The sequence below is a fragment of the Gopherus flavomarginatus genome, chromosome 1 (genome assembly GCF_025201925.1).
Source record: "Gopherus flavomarginatus isolate rGopFla2 chromosome 1, rGopFla2.mat.asm, whole genome shotgun sequence".
In the NCBI taxonomy this organism is placed as follows: Eukaryota; Metazoa; Chordata; order Testudines; family Testudinidae; genus Gopherus; species Gopherus flavomarginatus.
Genome location: NC_066617.1, coordinates 151,786,048 through 151,804,825, shown reverse-complemented (window position 1 = coordinate 151,804,825; position 18,778 = coordinate 151,786,048). Strand labels below are relative to the sequence as shown.

The 18,778-nt window shown below is 43.5% G+C and overlaps 1 protein-coding gene across 1 annotated transcript in view; it reads right to left on the bottom strand.

Annotated features, from left to right (window-relative positions):
* LOC127046390 (ephrin type-B receptor 5) overlaps nt 1-18,778 on the bottom strand; it is a 146,881-nt gene that overhangs the window by 107,005 nt on the left and 21,098 nt on the right. The window contains exon 2 of the mRNA XM_050943378.1: nt 12,798-13,022. Within this exon, the coding sequence (XP_050799335.1) occupies nt 12,798-12,894 (97 nt within the window). The 5' untranslated portion in view covers nt 12,895-13,022. The remainder of the gene's footprint in view (nt 1-12,797; nt 13,023-18,778) is intronic.

Sequence of the window (18,778 nt, the reverse complement as noted above, 5' to 3'; positions counted from 1 at the left end):
GGGAGCAGAGTTGGGGTGGGGACTTTGGGGAAGGGGTTGGAATGAGGGTGGGGAATGGGTGGGAAGAAGCGGGGCGGGGTGGGCCCTCACTGAAAGGGGTGGAGTGGGGGTGCGACCAGGGTGGGGGGTGTCAGTGATGCAGCCCTCTGGCCAATGCACTATTCCTCATGTGGCCCTCATGGTCATTTGAGTTTGAGATCCCTGATCTAGTGCAATATCCTACCTAATGCAGTATCCATATCAGAACACATCACTTGATGCATTTAGTCCTGTACTCCATCTCTGGCAGGGAACAACACCGAATATTTTAGCAGAAGACAAAAGTTCCGCATACAACTCCAGTCAACTAAGCAACATTCTACACTGGGTTAAAATCCCTCCTTGATCCATGAAGCAATCTTAAATCTTGTAACAGAAAAGTTGATTATCTTGTTATCCTTACTGTTATTTTAGCTCACACACAAAAAGAATTATTGATCATAAAACTGTCCGCTTTCCTTTCCTCCGCCCCCAAATCCAGCTACAGTATCTACCTCCATGATTTTCCACAGCAGTGAATTCCATTGGTTAATTATACTCTGCCTAAAATGCATTCCCTTGACTACTCATTCATTCTAACTTGAGTACTCATTTATTTCATAGTCACCTCTTGTTCTCAAATCATGGGGCGAAATAAAAAGGAAAGAGGATAAAGAGGAATTTCCATTCTCTCCTTCTTTATTCTGAATATATTGACTCAAACTAGAAACTGTTCAGATTGGGAAGACTTTTAAGGAATTACTTCAAATTTACCAAAGATTTTCACCAGGAATTTCCTTTCATTTTTACAAAATGTTTAAGAATTGCTTAGCAACAGGAATCCCTGCAGAGCTCATAAACTGCACAGGAATTGTCCATGTTGCTGATGAATCTGTCTCACCTCCTCACCATGTGACTTCCTATGTCTCCTAGATAGGAACTTCCATCCTCTTCCCCCCTCCCATTAGGGTCTCTGATTCCCCCATCATGTAGGGAGGGGCATATAAAAATAATTGGAGATATACCAATCTCCTAGAACTGGAAAAATCATTGAATCCAGCCCCCTCTGCCTTTACTAGCAGGACGAAGTACTGATTTTTGCCCTAGATCTCTTAAGTGGCCCCCTCAAGAATTGAACTCACAACCCTGGGTTTAGCAGGTCAATACTCAAACCACTGAGCTATCTCTCCCCTCTTCCTGACAGGGGGCTTGAACCCATAACCCTGAGATTAAGAATCTCATGTGCTACCAAGAATCTCAGGCTGGCTCCAATACTAAAGTGGATTTAGTAGATTTATTTGGGAAACGGTAAAAAAGCTGCTAGATGGACCTTATTTCCTCTCAATACCTCATGTTGCTCATTCCTCCTACACTCTCCTCTTGTCTCTTCTCTGTGCACACGCCCTCCAGCAATGCCCCTCTGCCATGTACATTGGACAAATCAAACAGTCTCTACGCAAATGAATAAATGGACAAAAATGAGACATTAAGAATTGTAAAAGCAACAAAGAGTTCTGTGGCACCTTATAGACTAACAGACGTATTGGAACATGAGCTTTTGTGGGTGAATACCCACTTTGTTGCATGCATCCAATATGTCTGTTAGTCTATAAGGTGCCACAGGACTCTTTGCTGCTTTTCCAGATCCAGACTAACATGGCTACCCCTCTGATACTTGATATCAAGAACTGTAACATTCAAAAACCAGTAGGAGAGCACTTCAATCTCCCTGGACACTCAAAAACACTCTTAAAAGTGGCAATTCTTCAACAAAAAGACTTCAAAAACAGACTTCAACGAGAAACGGCAGAACTGGAATTAATTTGCAAATTTGACATCATCAAATTAGGCCTGAATAAAGATTGGGAGTGGCTGGGTCACTACAAAAAATAAATTTCCCTCTGTTGATATTCACCCTTTCTTGTCAACTGTTGAGAATGGGCCACATCCACCCTAACTGAATTAGCCTCGTTAGCACTGACCCCTCACTCAGTAAGGCAACTCCCATCTTTTCATGTGCTGTGTATTTATACCAGCCTACTATATTTTCCACTCCATGCATCAGATGAAGTGGGTTATAGCACATGGAAGCTTATGCCCGAATAAATTTGTTAGTCTCTAAGTGCCACAAGGACTCCTCATTGTTTTTACTCCCTCCTACATATTTCCCCACCCCCCTACCCCAATCTTTCTCCCTCTCACTCTCCCAAAACTAGCCCTGTCCCTCTCCCATCACCGCTCCCATCTTCCTGTAAACCCCTCCCACAAAACCCCAAATTAGTAAATAATTCTACCCACAAACTCCAAAATTCTAGTCAAAAGCATCAATCCTTGCTGAAATCAACATACTAAAATGAATGGGGAGTTCCTAGACCTAGTGATTTTGGAGTCAGAGCAAGCCAAACAAGGAAACTAAAATGTAAGAAACTACATTCACACCATATTATGGTCACCCAGCAAAGTGAATATACCAGTGTGAAACATGTGCCACCTTAAAACTGACTCTTGTGCTATGCATTGCAAAACAATCACATGATCACATACTGGTTCTCAAGTAATTTACATAATAGCATAAAGCAGCAAAGAGTCCTGTGGCACCTTGTAAACTAACAGACGTATTGGAGCATGAGATTTCGTTGGTGAATGCATCTGACGAAGTCGGTATTCACCCACAAAAGCTCATGCTCCAATACGTCTGTTAGTCTATAAGGTGCCACAGGACTCTTCGCTGCTTTTACAGATCCAGACTAACATGACTACCCCTCGGATAATAGCATAGAGTTGTTTCAGCTGCCTTAGATACACCTGTGTTACATCTTTTAATATTATTTTCATGATGAAATGCTACCTTTAATTTCATTCTCTTCATTATTCAACACATATTCTGAGAACTTCTGAGTAGCTAAAACTCCCATTGCCTTCTGGAAACCCACAGCCTGCAGGTTTCAGCATTTACATATTTTACATGTTGAGCTCTCTTCTCTTCAGGATAGGAATTTTAATAATTCTCTCAGCAGGCATATATTACACATTCAACAGGATTTTTAGTTCCCCTGATACAGACAGATACATCATTGAGCAGTAATTTATTACTGTAGGATTTTGCAATCTGTTTCCTCACAGAAATAAGTTTACAGAACAGCATTAACACTGTGATTTTATGATTTCTTGTTTATAATGTCTCATATAGCAGGGGAACTAATTTGTATTTTTCAGGTGACCTATATTCAAACTGTCATAATAAAGTTAAAACATTGCTTTCTCTGGGTATTGGTTGTCTCTTTTTTACAAACTTTGTTTTATTTAGGTGGCATTAAGAAAAATTATGATAAAAAATACATAGATATCTCAGTCCAGCTTTAACCAGTTTAGAAATACGTCCAGTTCTGGAAAATAGTGTGGCGCAGTGAAATAAGATAAATAGCAGTGACTGAATCATATGTCCTAATAGTAGTCGCTATTTTTTAAAAGAATGAGTAAATAAAACAAGCAAAACAAACGGTCAGGGATGCAACCCCATGATCAGAGAGACCCTAAACTGGTGACTGCCATGCTGGGCGTGGAAGATAGGATGAATCACTCCATAATTGTCCTGTTTTATACACTACCCCTGAAGCTCTGGTACAAGCCATTGTCAGAGACAGAATTATGGGCAAGATGGACCACGGTCTGACCCAGTATGGCAGCTCTTATGAACATAGTCCAAAAACGTACCCACCAATAGAAATTTTCATATAAATGCAGTATCAAATATAGCAGCAGCCTTTACTCTTAATAAAAATGACTTCTTTACAATCTGCAGTCCCAAAATAACACAAAGCATAGGAAAATAAATATGTCTGTTATAGGAGAGAACATATTATATATGAGAGGGGGTTCTAAATTGACCCAAATAAAACAAGTGAGGTTGGATTTCTTATTGGACATGCCTTCCTTAAAATGCTGCTATTTTTTTCTTTAATTAGTGTGAATCTCTGTACCTATATTCTACTTATGTTATTGATATGAAAGTTACTGGGACAGATTTAACATCTATTTAACTAATTCCAAGCAATTACGGTAATTAAGCAGATGTTATACAGATGCTAAATTCTAAATGCTAATCTTTTAATACAGAAATTGTTAATGTTAAGGAGTATTCTTTTGTCAGAAGATAAGAGACCTCCATTCAAGGGTTCTGCTAGCTTCTGTCAAGGATGTCAGGATCGCCAAATGGCCTGAGAGTGTGAAATTTGCACAAACTGTTTGTAAACCAGCAGAGATCTGGAGCCTTGGCCAGTGATAATCCTTTTTTTAGGGTGGATAAAAATAGTAATTTAAAAACATTCAAAATATATTTTTAATTTAAATACTATTTTGTTATTTAAATTAAATACATTTTTATTTTTTAAAATAAATCCATTTTAAATTAAATTTGAAATTATCAAAATCTATATTAAGGTCTAATTTTACTGTAATTTAATATTTACATTCAATAAAAATAATAATATTCAAGCACTATATGTTTGTGACTGAAATTTTAAAGAAAGCCATACTACTAAACAAGTGGAAGTCACTGTCTAAGCACCAGCAACCAAAGTTTGTTGAAGTGATAAACCAGCTTTTGACAGTAGTAGCCTCTTTTGCAGGTGCACAGAGAAATATCTTCCTCATTTCAATTCCAACTAGTTCAGTACAAATGACTATTTCATTTAAAGTTGAGAAACCAACTGGGAGTTGAAAAAGCAGGACACCTTATTTTTGCCTTCCATGCAAAGAATTGAAGCAAGGTGTGAGAGCATGAGATCTACTAGTTCTAAAATCTTGTTCGACATTTGGTCAAGCTCAGGGTCTTGACTAAAGTTTAAGGCCTGCTAAATTTTCTCTCACACAAGTATCAATCAGTTCAATTCACTAACTACAGGTAAAACTTACTTCTTTTTTTTTATAAACTTCCCTTTTTCTTATGTATCCCCCACATTTAAGATAGTTTTACATAACTAATGAAAAAAAAATCTGCTTCTGTTCATTTTTTAAATTCCAAGTTCCATCCAAATGCAGCTTAACATAAAACATTAGTAAAAAAGTAATCAACTAGAAAAGAATACATTATTAACCATTTTCTAATATAATACAAAAATGTAAATATTAAAAATCTGAATGTGTTAAGCTATGTAACTGCTTCAATCAAAGTGTATTGAATAGTGAACCCTCTGATTAGCAAAGAAAATTACCAAATGTAGTGACTGTAAACAGAACATTTAGTTGCAAATAAACATCTTTTAATAGTTGACAAGTGAGAATCAACCTTTGTTAGGGAAAGAGCTAAAAAGTACAAATGCAAACAGGATTAAAATAGATTACGTAAACCAAGATTTCCTGCTTGCTGATTTAAATCATGATTAAAGTGAATAATTTAAATCACTTGGATTTAAATCAGTCCACCCTGCTTTTTTTCCTTCCTTTGTTGTGGTTATTTTGCTTTTATAAAAGCTTTAAAATTGGGTAATTTCAGTGTAAAAAAATAATTCCTATGTTAGTGTCAGGTTGTACACAGTTAAAGAATCAGAAAAGGGGAGTCAGAAAAGTTAAGACTAAATGCCCAACTTCACTCTGCATATGCACTGTGATACCATCTAATCATACGATCACCTATTATTCCTCTAGTAATACAGTGTTATATATTTTCTTCCACAACTGAAGGGCTGATCCCGGCAGCATTTGCTACTGAGTCAAGTGCTTCCTCTTCTACATAGTCCTACTGCAGTCAGTCAGGCTGCCCTTTATGACATACAAAAGTGGCCTGACATTTTTTTCATGTCTTTGTTGTTGTTTTTTTCTCCTGCTTGTTTTTTGGATTCGAAATATCAGGAGTGTCAGTTCTGGTTTTCCTTGGTTTTGCTGGAGCATCTGTTAGGGAGCTTAAACAGTGCATAATGTAAGCACTCACTCTTCATCTGATGGGTCAAGAGTGCTGAACTTTTAATACAAGCTTCTCTTCTCCAAAATGTTCATTAGTCAATGACGTTAAATAGATGTTTACAAAAACAAGAAAGCTCCCAAAGTTTTAAACAGCCCCACTAAAATCTGTTCCCCTTTCAGCTGGTCAGCTTCCACACTCTTGCCTCTTGTGATGTCATTATTTTACCAGTTCTTTACTCATTATTGAGTCTTCCAGCTTAGACAGGACCCGAATTTTTAAGATAAAACACAAGCAGGAGTATGAAACAGAGAAAACATTCTTTAAAAAAAACAACCCTTTCAGTTCTTCTTTTTACAGAATAAAGACGCAAACAAGGACATGAGCCCATTTTTTTGACTTTGCAGATGCCCTTTAAGAGACTGCTTCAAAGATAATGTCTTCTCAAAGTTATTACAATACCTCCTCCAGCAAGCAACTTATTACCGTTGGACACTTAAGATGATGTTCACTATATTAAGCCCAGTCATTGTAAGAAATAGAGGTAGAATGTAGGACTGCCTGGGCTCATAGCCTGGCATATATTCTCTTATGCCAATGAAGTATTTTGGTAGGAAGAAATGCTACTGAAGCAAAAGAATTATCCTTTTTACTATATGTTGAATTTGCCCAAAACATTTGGAAAGGTTATCCAGTATGGTATGGAGCCATTTTTTCAAACATTTATAACTCTGTCAAATCAAAACCAATTTCCTGTATGACAAGACTGCACACTGTTCCTTGGGGAGGGCTATTGCACTGACAAAACCACTCTAATATCAATCATTTGGCCTGTAGTTCTCTATTACATAATGTTGCAAGTTTTCCTTATGCATTGTTCGTAAAATGTAATCCCTCATGGAACTGGTTGTTCCTGACATATTAAAGTGAGCCTTTAGGGCAGTAATTTTCAGCCTGTGGTCCAAGAAACCTTGGGGGTCCACAGCCTATGTCTAAGGGGTCCACAAAAGGTTGTCTTTACCATAGAACAGTAGTTTTCAACCTCTGGTCCACAGACACTTGGGGGTCCACAGACTATGTCTAAGATTTCCAAAGGATTCTCACCTCCATTTGAAATTTTTTAGGGGTCCACAAATGAAAAAAGGCTGAAAACCACTGATCTAGAGGACTTTTCCCTGCACTACAGCAGCAAGGGCTATAAAGGTTCAGGACTTTGCTTTCCAAAATGGCTAGAGTCCAGGGTGGCGCTAGAACAGAAGTGGGCAAACTATGGCTCACGGGCCCCTCCTGCCCAGCCCCTATGCTCCTACCCAGGGAGGCTAGCCCCCGGCCCCTTCTCAGCTGTTCCCCCTCCCCCGTAGCCTCAGCTCACTGTGCCTCTGGTGCAATGCTCTGGGTGGCGGGACTGCAAGCTCTTGCCAGGCTGCGCAGCTGCAGAGCCGCAGCCTGACCCGATGCTCTGTGTTGCACAGTGGCATGGCTGACTCCAGCTGGGCAGCACGGCTGCCTGTCCTGGTGCTCTGAGCCACACCGCCAGCCACCAGTGCTCCAGGCAGCGCGGTAAGGGGGCAGGGAGCAAGGGGGGTTAGATAGAGGGCAGGAGAGTTTGGGATGGTGGTCAGGAGGCGAGGGTATGGATATGGGTCAGGGCGATCATAGGGCAGGGAACAGGGGAGTTGAATGGGGGCAGGGGTCCCGGGGGGAGCAGTCAGGAATAAGAGGAGGGGTTGGATGGGGCGGCAGGGGGCAGTCGGGGCGGGGGACCTGGGGGCCGTCAGGGGACAGGGAGAAGTGGATGGGGCAGGGGTCCAGGGAGGGCCGTCAGGGGACAGGGAACAGGGAGGTCGGATGGGGCAGAAGTCCTGGCAGGGGCCATCAGGGGGTGAGAAGCAGAGGGGATCAGATGGGGGCAAGGGCCAGGCCACGCCTGGCTGTTTGGGGAGGCACAGCCTCCCCTAACCCACCCTCCAGACAATTTTGGAAACCGGATGTGGCCCTCAGGCCAAAAAGTTTGCCCCCCCCCGAGCTACAACAAGCTGGAAGTTACATCAAGAATCAATCATAAGCCAGAACTCAAAGATAAAGTGTTTGGTTTTACTTTTGGTGTTCTCTGTTGGGGCAGAGAGAGAAGCATCACAGCCTGGCAGGTCCCCATTCAACTTTTCATTCCTACCCAAAGGGAAATTTGAACTCAGTGGAAGGTCACTGGATCATTAAAGGGCATCAGCCCACTAGAGACCAGCAACCCAGGAGGTTGAGGAGTAATTCCAAGGCCTTGTATACACTGCCACTTTACAGCGCTGAATCTTTCTCGCTCAGGGGTGTGAAAAAACAGCCCCCTGAGTGATGCAAGTTTCAGTGCTGTGAAGTGGCAGTGTAGACAGTGCACCAGCGCTGCGAGCTGCTCTCCTAGCGCTGGGAGCTACTCCCCTCGTGAGGGTGGGGTTTTTTGCGTGCTGGTGCCGCAATTACACCCACGCTAAAGCATGGCCATGGCAACGCTACCACAGCAGTACTTTACCACTGGTAGAGAAGACAAACCCTTAGTCAGGTTGCCAAGAGCCAGCTTCACTTTCCAATGGACTTTAGACCATAGATCCTCAGTACAATCCTATCCTTCTAGGGGTGAAGACCATGTAAAAAATGCCATTTTATTTATTTTGCTTGTTAGTTTTAAGCTGACCAATGATTATAATGCTGCATCACCCAGTAAAGATTTCCAATCCACTATCTGCCTAGGCAGGTCCTAGGAGGGAGCTGGGGGGCTGGGTCCATGTAAATCTTGGGAGCAGGAGGGTTTAAGGTATTGCTGATATTTTATTATTCTAGTTACTACCATTCATTCATTATCCCCTATCCTTTGTGTCATCTACCCAATAAAGTCCCCCCTGTTGCTGTATTGTTACTTTTGAGATTATGATAATTATTTTATTCCTTGTGTACCGGACTATACTCCTACTACATTATTTGACAGAAAACATTTTCCCCAGGGGCAGCAGCCCTTGTATTCCAGACACTAGCATGGTCCCCCTTGGGTGGAGGCACCAGATGCCAAGATAAAGAACCCATTGAGGCTGAGAGGAAGAAAAGAGTGGGGCTTGAGCCACACCTTAGGGGAAGGGCTGCAAATATAGAAATTATTTCCCTCCCATTTCACTTTCACTGAAGAAAAAAAAACATTTTTCCTTGAAATGTTTCAAGGAAACAAAATTTTCACCTTGAAACAGAAAGCAAATCAGGAAATCTCAGCCCCCAAATGTAACAGCTTCTCAAAGCTGTGAATGTCTGGAAACGGAATTATCACGGAAACTGTTATGCAGCCTTAATTCTAGTGGGCTGCCTCCAGAACCCTGCTATAATGTTCAAGCAGTAAGAGGCTACAAAAGATGTCCATCTCCAAAACTCCTTGCCCAAATTTCCTACAGATATTCTACCTTAGTCTAAGACTACATCTGTGAAATTTCAGGGGGACTGGGTTCCATTGCAGTGAAGTTGGAGTGTCAGGGTGTCAAATCTGTGTCAAGTGTCTTCACTCTAGTGTCTCCCTATTATGCTGAAGGAACCCAGGGTTCATTCTGAATTGCCCGGGGGGCTGCTCTCCCATTTCTTAGCAAGTCCCTGGCCAGTTCCACCCAGAGGAGTGCGCTTTCAAAGGTGATCTTACAAAGGAAAATATATATTGGGTTTTTACTTTTTGCTCTTTTTTACTTCTTTATGATGTATAAAGGAAAGGCCTGAACATTTTATTATTTTTCCTCCCTCCAAAAGCCAAAACACTTATTTTCCTATTTTCTTCTTTATTTTCTATTCAATATACATTAAGGTTTGGCTGCCCTGCTTTTCCATTATTGCGAACTGGTAGGATTATGACCATTCAAACAAAACCTGGTTTGAGAAGGAAAGGGATTCATATTCAGGCTGTTTAAATCTATTAAATGCCTGAAAAATACTCAAATAAAAAAAAAAAAGGATCTCTTCACCTTCACTTAAGGCAGTGGCTGTCAATCTTCCCAGAGTACTGTACCCCATTCAGGAGTCTGATTTGCGTACCCCCAAGTTTCACCTCACTTAAAAACTACTTGCTTACCAAATCAGACATGAAAATACAAAGCACACTATTACTGAATAATTGCGCACTTTCTCATTCAGTCAGTATGAAATTTTGGTTTGTACTGGCTTTGCTAATGCTTTTTAAATAGCCTGTTATAAAATTAGGCATCTATCTAGATGAACTGATGTACCCCTGGAAGACTTCTGCATACCCCTGGATGAAAATCCACCGAGTTAAGAGATGAGAAAGAATACAGTCAGCATCTAAAGCACCAAAGTATTCATTCTAAAACCAACAAAGATTAGACTTGAGATTCTTTATATTATATATTCCTTACATTTTCAAACTTACCAGAAACACTTACAATGATCAGCACACCCCACAATATACCTTTCAAGATCCAGGGGTTCTACACATGCCTCTAATATCATTGTTACTTCTGGGGGAATTCTGTGCCACTGCCAATGCAGAATTTTTGCAGAAATTAATATGTGCACAGAATTCCTTTTCGCTCACAGAAATGGGCTGCAGTGCTGCTGGCCGCCACTAGGGGACACTGGACCCGGCAGAGCCCAGCTCACACATAGAAGACACTGATGGGAGGAGGAGGAGGAAGCTAGAGGTTTCCTGGCAGCTAAAGATCCTAGCATACCCTGAAGGAAGGACATGGCAGCATGCAGGAAACTCCACAAGCCAGGGACCCAGCCTCTGGCTGTTTCTTCCTCTTGATCCCTGGGCTCTGAGGGGTAGGGGGTGGGTGTCAGGGCTTGTGGGGGGGCTGCGACTTGGTTCTGGGGACCTGGGGGTGTGGGAGTCTGGGTTGGGGTGCCATGCAGCTGGGCTCGGGAGCAGGAGGTTTGGGTGTATTGGCTGGTGGGGAGGGGAGGCTGGGCTCAGGGGGGAGGGGCGGGGTTGTCATAGGGGTTTCTTTAACTTTCTACTCCTGGGAGTTTTTTTGTGTGTGTCTGTATTGTTACAGACATACTTGCTGACAGGTATTTTGAAATAAATTATCAACGTAATTAAAACTGGGGTGATTATGTAGTGTTATTTTGACAAATAAAAATTTGCAGAATTTTAAAATATTGTGTGCAGAATTTTTAAATTTTTGGCACAGAATTCCCCCAGAAGTACATATGGTGTACCTCATTCAGTTAATTAAATGCTCCAATAACAACGATGTGAGTGAAACCAGACAATCACTGTGCTCTCAAATGAACTCACAAAAGAAAATGATAAAAGGCATGAACACCAGGTCCCCTGTAGGTGAACACTTTTCACAAAGCGATCAATATATCTGACCTGTCAGTCCTCATCCTCAAAGGAAACCTGCACAACACTTTCAAAAGATGAGCCTGGGAGCTTAAAATCATAACTCTGCTAGTCACTAAAAATCATAGTCTTAATAAAGAACTGGATTTATGGCTTATTACAGCAAACTGTAACCCATTAACCCTCCCTCCCCCTTTCTGTCCTATGGCTACAGGGGTGTTAACAGTGTCAATTTCCAGCAGATTCCCAAGCACTGGTGAAGTCTTAAGAGCTAGTACTGTAGGTAGGAAACCGACTCCACCCCCTCAGTCAGAGTGGGGTGGGTCTGGTGGCTCAGACAGATGGACAGCCTGTGAGCTCAGAGCAGAGACAGACCTTCCTCTCCATGCTTGGGGCTTCTATTATTATTTCAGAGGAAATCATGTCAGCACACAAAATTGGTTTATATTATAAATCTCGGCCCATTTCTCTTCTCTCCCCATCCCCCACTTTCCATCTCTTTCATATAAAGACATGTCTCTTCCTGCCCTTGATCTTAGTGACAATGCTTTAGATATGGGTTTCATTTTCCCTTTCATTTGTTCCCAAGTCTCTGTCCTCCTTTCCCTTTCCCTATCTCCCCACCCTCCATTCCCCTCTCCTCTCCCTCTACATCTTTCTTTCACCATCTCCCTCCTGTTTTCCAACTCCCTTTTTTTCAAAGGCTTTCACATGTGAGTGAGAGATGAGCATTCATCAAACCAGTTCGGGTCAGTGAACATATGTGGCCACAGGGATTTTCCTTGGAACAAACAAGGGGGTTGTTTACAACACCTCTACCCACTCCTTCTCTAATTCTGTCTCTCTCTCCCTGAGTCTCTCTTATCTCCTCCCTCTCCCTCCCCCCTTTCACCTACTCTCTCTTCTCTCTTCCCTCTGCCAGCATTCTGGCCTCTCTTCTCCTCCCTGCTTTTTCCTGTTCTCCCTCTTCCATCCTCTCCCACTCTCCTTCAGTATCTCAGCATAAACTGCCCCCTAGTGCCAGTGTAGAACATTCCCTTCATGTCTGCAATTTGGGGGCTGGTGGTTAAAAACCGTAAGGGCAAGAGCTGCTGACTGCAGCCAAATGGGCACAGTCTTGTAGAAGAGTATCAGCTCTTTGGAGACTGAATTCCACAAAACAGGCATGACATGGGCAATAGCAATACAATCATCCCACACACTCTAACCAATCCCCCCTCAACTGCCTTACCCCGGGAACAAGAAGGGAGTTTAGAGTCAATGTAAACCTTGGCCTCTCTCTGCCAAGACAGCCAACAGGGATGCTGAGTAATGCTATTGGTGCTTATTGGAATGTGGACGCCTGTCCCACTAAGAACTGGACTAAGACCTTCCACAACTCATAAAACACCGAACACCCATCAGAGAGGGACACATTTTGGTCATTACTGATCTGAAGCAGGAGCAGAACAGATTAGCATGATGGAGGCTCCGTAGCCTGCTCCCCAGCACCCCCTGAGCCATTCAGTCTCTTCAGGCTTTAGAAAGAGCTTTATCTTAACAAAAATCTGTTCTTACCTTCCAGTGAGGCGGCTAGGTGAAACAGGCAGACCAGCCACAGCCAACCCATTCCCACTGCTCTTCTCCTTGCCCTTACAGCAGCGTTAAGATCCATGTAGCTTCTCCAGGGACTGCACCATCTCCAAATAACACTCCCCACTCCCTTCAAGAGTTCCAAGGTGGTGTCAGGTGGTCAGGGCCTCTCCAAGCCAAAGAACAAGTGTCTCCACACAACGGGGGTGACTGAGGAGAGACAGAAGATGAAGAAGGGAAATCAGGTAGCCACAATTTCAAGCTATGACATGGCAGCTTCATAAGTACCAAGCACAACGCTACCCCAGCATATGCTGTGCCTGACCCATAGTTGCAGAGTTATGTCACAGACTGAATGCATGCCATGACAGCACTGCTCTTCCTCCGTCTTCATCCCCCATGCCTCAGCCATGGCTTAGGAGGCCTCCAGACTCTTAACAGGGAGTGCTTCACTGAGTCAGCACTGGCCCAGCCCCACAGCATGGTGCTAGGGGGCACTGTTCCTGCATGGCCAAGGCCCTGCCCGCTTGCAACCATTGGAAACATCCCATGGCACTTTTCCAAAAAGAGTGGAGCTGTTAAACCTTGTGTCCTTTCCAAATTCCAGCCCACGTAATTGCATTTTGCCTCCTTAGAATTTCCTGGGGCAATTTCAGTGAGAGAGATTATTTTTCAGATCCTGTGACACTGCCGTGTAAGACTGCTGACACATTTCATCCCAGAGATAGCTGCATTTCAGCTTCAGGCAAGTTATCACTGCAAACATTTATGGTTTTAGCCTCACACCACCTCTGGCACCTAAAGAAGTGTTATCCCCATTTCAAAGTTGGGGAAACAGGCAAAGAAAGTGACTGACGCTAGGTCAAACAGGAAGTGTGGCACAGCCAAGGAAAGAACCCAGTCCCAGTCTAGTGCCTTAACCAAAACTCTGTGCTTCTTCTCTGTATAAAGATTGTCTGTAAAGCCCATCCTTCATCATGCCAGGCACCATACACACCTGCAGCAGTCATACCGAGAAAGTGGCATCACAAAGAGCATTCTCAGCCTGCCACTGTGCAACAGCTTTGTAACACCAGGTCCTTCTGGGCACAGCCATCAGCGAACACTGCTCAGTCCCCATTCCTTTACACAAACGTCATGGACATATGTAGGTTACTCATTTTGTTTCTTTAGGGAACCCTTCATGTAGCATTCCAAAAGGCACGTCAGGGAGACAGTCAAGTGTAAGCCAAGTAGAAAGACAAGGTTCTCAGGCGACACAGAAAGAGGGGAAATGGCTGGACTAGAGGGGGGAGGGTAGAGTTGCAATTAGAAGAGCCAGCCATGCAGGGATCATCTCCAGATCCAGCAGTGAGGAAAGAAAAGCAGGGGGGCAACTATGGGGTAGCAGAGGGTGGACAATTTGAGGTCAGGTAGTAGAGCAGAATTTGAGTTGTTTTATTTGTGAGAGAGAGAGGCATCACCAGACAAAGAGGAGTGTGTCCCTTCCTGTACAGCCCTAGTGAGACTGCACTAGAATGCTGCATCCAGAGGGATTAGAGCCACCGCAAACATCAGGAAGATGTAGGAAAACTGAAGGGAGCTCAGAGAAAAGCAAGAAGTGTGATTCTGGGGGACTGGTTTGTGAGGAGAAATAAAAAAGAACTAATTAAATATAACTGGGACAAATGACTAAAATGTGCATGTTGGGGGGCAGGGAGGGAGGAGAATATAGTAACTGGCTCCAAGTCTTATAAAGGTGTTCACATTGAGAAAGGAGAGAAGCTGATTGCAGGGGTCCCAGAGAGTAAGAGGATGCAAAAGAGCAAAGGGAAACATTCCAGGCTGGGTAATCAGGAAATATTTCATAACAGTAAGAACTATTAGACTGTGGTGAAAGTCTTCCCAAGGGAAGTGGTAGAAGATCAATTGCTTGAGCCATTTAAAACTTGATTGGCAATGCCTAGGAGAATAATCTGTAGAGAGCTGTAAATAATAAACATCTGTTCTCCTATGCAGTCTTTAATACCAAGATCTAAAGGCACTTTACTAAGTTAGCAGACCCCTAAGAGGGAGATATTGTAAGTATTGTGACTACTGTTTTACAAGGAGGTAAACAGAGAAACAAAGACAAATTTAACCCAGATGTTAAGTGCAGAAATATCTGCTGAAGCCAATGGAATTGTATCCACTTATATCAGGCATGACTTTGGCAAAGGTGAATTGACTTGTCCAGTGTTATGAAGTAAGTCAGTAGCAGAGCTAGGAACAGAACTAGCAATCCTGACCTTGTTCCAACCACCAGATCTCAGTCTCAGTGTTGGATCAGCCAGGCGACAGAGGGGAAATTGACAAAATGTGGCTGAAGGTTCTTGTCAGGAATAAGGCAGAATTTGAAACAAACTGATAGAAGTGGACCCACTGTTGGCCTGGGGAAATGAGCCATTCTCCTTCCCCACCCATCTGTGAGGTAAATTATCTGCCTAGTTTATACTGCTTTCTCAGTATTCCTAGCCCCAGTGAATTTGCATTGCTCTTTACTTGGCAACATACATCCCTTTGTCAATCTGGATTAGATTGGAAAATCCTTTTTTTCCCCCTTAAATAAATTGTGGCTAATCTCAAAAGCTGGTTTTGATTTAGACAGCAGCAAAAATGTAAATATCTTCAGATTTCAGATGCTGTCTCTTCCCCCAGCCAATGTGCTAATCACAAACTTAGTCTCCTGCCTTTTCCTCCCACTCCTGTTGGGAACCCAGACCTGACCATCTCCTGGTTCTTCCATCCTAAGTATCCTGGACACACCCCTTCCAGTGCTGAACCCTCCTGTTACTAGAGTGACCAGATAGCAAGTGTGAAAATTCAGGACCGGGGGTGGGGGTAATAGATATCTATATAAGGCAAAGCCCCAAATATCAGAACTGTCCCTATAAAACCGGGACATCTGGTCACCTTACCTGTTACCCCTCAGCAACCTCAACCTAGCCCAGCTTCTCAGCCACCCCTTCACTCCTACAGACAGGCACCCTGTCCCGGTCACCCTCGCAGCTCCTTTTTACCACTCCCAGAAGGATATTCAGGCCAGATCTAATTCTCTCTGACACAGAATCCACCTATCCTTCCCACTCTTGTCAGCCCAAATGAGAACCTTCCAAGTGTGAAATCCCTCAGTGCCTCCTTGCTAGCCTTCCCTCTCTCCCAACCACTCATAATGGGCTGCTCCCGCTGTCAATCACTCTTGCATTAACTCGTCCATAACAAGCTTCCTGTATTGCTTCCATGCTCATAGCTCCCTAATTCCTGAATGACCTCTAGTTCCCAGATGGTGCTGGGAATTAGACAGTGTCCGAAAAGAGAAATGGCTCTTCAGTTTCCGCAAGCTTCTGGAGGAAAGAGTTGCTTTAATGATTCTGTCCAGTAGAGCAGCCAGAAAAGAATGCAGTGCAAACCCATAAGGAATGCTCAAACTACTCAGACATTGCCTATGCTAAGCAACTAAGCACTGAAAGAAACTATTGCTGGGATCACTCAGAGCCTGCAACATCTCTGTTATTTCTTATTAGTATTACTATTGCAAGCATTTATTTTGGTATCATTTCTGTGAAATCTGGGTGCCTCTCCAAGCTTTCACTAAGATGTTTTAGATCTCAATAAAAGAGACCAAATATCATGATGGCCCCCTGCACCTTTATTGCTCAAATCAGAAACCAGCATCCAGTCAGTTGGGAAGACCAGCTCTTTCTTAAAGATGCCTGGGTGATGCTTAGTCATGTTTCTGTAGCGAGATATGGCAGGCAATGTGCATGGTTATGCTAAAATAGTTCTGTCACAAAGAAGCTTGGTGTGTAAACATTCTACATCATCTCAAGGGCAAGCAGTGAAACAAACCACTTCATGCAGTCAATGTAATTGCAGAAGCTTCTCCACTCAGTGCACAGAGGAGTTCAAGCATTCTCAACAACACCATGAGCTAGTAGGTGGGAAGCGCTAGCATTGCTAAGCAAGCTCACATTGATTCCAGAGCCCCTCCACGCCCCACCCCTCCTCTATCAGTGCCACTAGTACATGTGTTTCTATTGGAGCTGGAGTAACCTCCTACCCAGGCTAGGTGTGTGACAGTTATTCATCTGAATTCTGCCCACCTGCATTGCACTGATTGTTGCATGGCTTATTTGAGGCCAGGTATATGTAGCTATGCACATGCCAAATCTCTGTGGGACTTCCCCAGACCAGGTGAGGTCTCTTGTGTGTGCTTGTGGCTCAGAGGTGGATTGACAAGGATAGTGACAGGGAAATGTACACTAGCACTTCTCTGCCAGCCTCATCAGTTTCTCTTGAATCTAAGCTTTTATTAAAATAAACCCTTTTGGTTTAAAAGATAAATTTCCAGATGCATCCTTGCTGGAGTAGTCTGCAGACAGCCTGAAGCCATAATTCACAGAAAAATGCAAATTGCTCGTATTCACCCATGAACTCAGAAGCCTCATGATGTCAATTTAAAAATATATGTGTTAACTCTTTCAGTGCTGACCAGAAACATGAAGCTATTTGGGGAATGTGGACAAAACGGGGGATTGGAGGAGGAATTTGGGCACAGTACTACCACTCAACCCCAATGTGACCTGTGCTTGGGCAGCCCATCCAGAATATGAGGAGGGAAAGGAAAACTGCCCAAAAATGTCCATTAAAAAACCAAAGCCACTCTGCATTTGGGCCACTCTTTATATCCCTTCTGTGCACAGGGAATCTGAAAGGGAAGCAGGAAGGAGGTAAGGAGGCATAAGGAAGGGAGGGGGTACACAGCCTGTTCAGCTACCGTAAAAACATCTTGGAGAGGAGCTGGGGGCCTGACAGGATTATCTTTCCCAGGTGTCTATGTGGCCATTCCTTTAAGTTCTGGGTTTTCTGAGGAGTTAACTGACCAGGATAGAGATGGGAGGAGGGATTGCCACTCCCTTGTGCCCCTTGCATTGTGGAAGCTGAGTCTGGTGCTCCCACTGAGTAATGCCCTACAGGAGACTTTAGTTTGATTCCCCAGTCCCACTCTGTCACTCCCCCTAGCCTGACAGGGGCTGGGTTACAGAAGGTGGCACTACCACCCTGCATTTCAGAGTAGAACACCTGATATCAAGTTCCAGTCTGGGTCTCTCACTCCCTGGGGGGCAGAAGAGGTAGGAAGGACTGAGGGAGCACTGTGGGGGAAAACTCCATCTGTCAGTCAACAATGACTCCCCATGGCCTAGTAAGGAGCAGCATCGACTAAGTTCTGGGACAGCTAGTACCTAAGGAATCTGTCCTCAAGTGCGAATGGGCTGTGAAGCAGGGTAAGGTAACAATCCCCATAGCTCCAAGAAGGACTCTAGTGCAGACTACACTGCAGAGGGATCTCAGACCCTGACAGTAGAAAGGACCTGGACCAAATCCTCTGCTCTCACTAGTCTCCTTGTTATTCCCAAAGGATCTTCCCCAAGTCACCTCAGTCCTTCACAGAGCTGCCCTACTCTCCCCCAGCCAGCTTTACCTGCTCCCTCTGCTCCTGGCCTGCAATGGAAACAATGCTATTCCCAGCTTCCCCACTCAATCCATCAGTGCAAGGCCAGCCTTGTGTTACATTTTCTCCTCCCCTACCACCAACCATTAAAACCCAGTTAACTTGGCTGCCCTTGTTTCCTCAAACACTCATCAGGGTGAAAGGAGCCCTTTAAAAATCTCTGTTGGAATTCTCCTTTCTTCTCTTCCCCATCCTGTACTGTGAGCATTAAAAACCTAATATTATTTATCAGTAAGGTTCATCCAAAGAGGTAGGCGGGAGCCTGACTGCAGAAGATTCAACACGCGGTTGTACCAGTATTTCTGTTCTGTTCATTGATCCATCAGGTTTAAAGCATAGAGGAGTAATAGAACATGGGAGTGAGCATCTCGACCCTTTTGAGGCTAAACTGGGACTCATGCTGATGTCATAAGTCAGATGGAGGACAGTGCTTTTC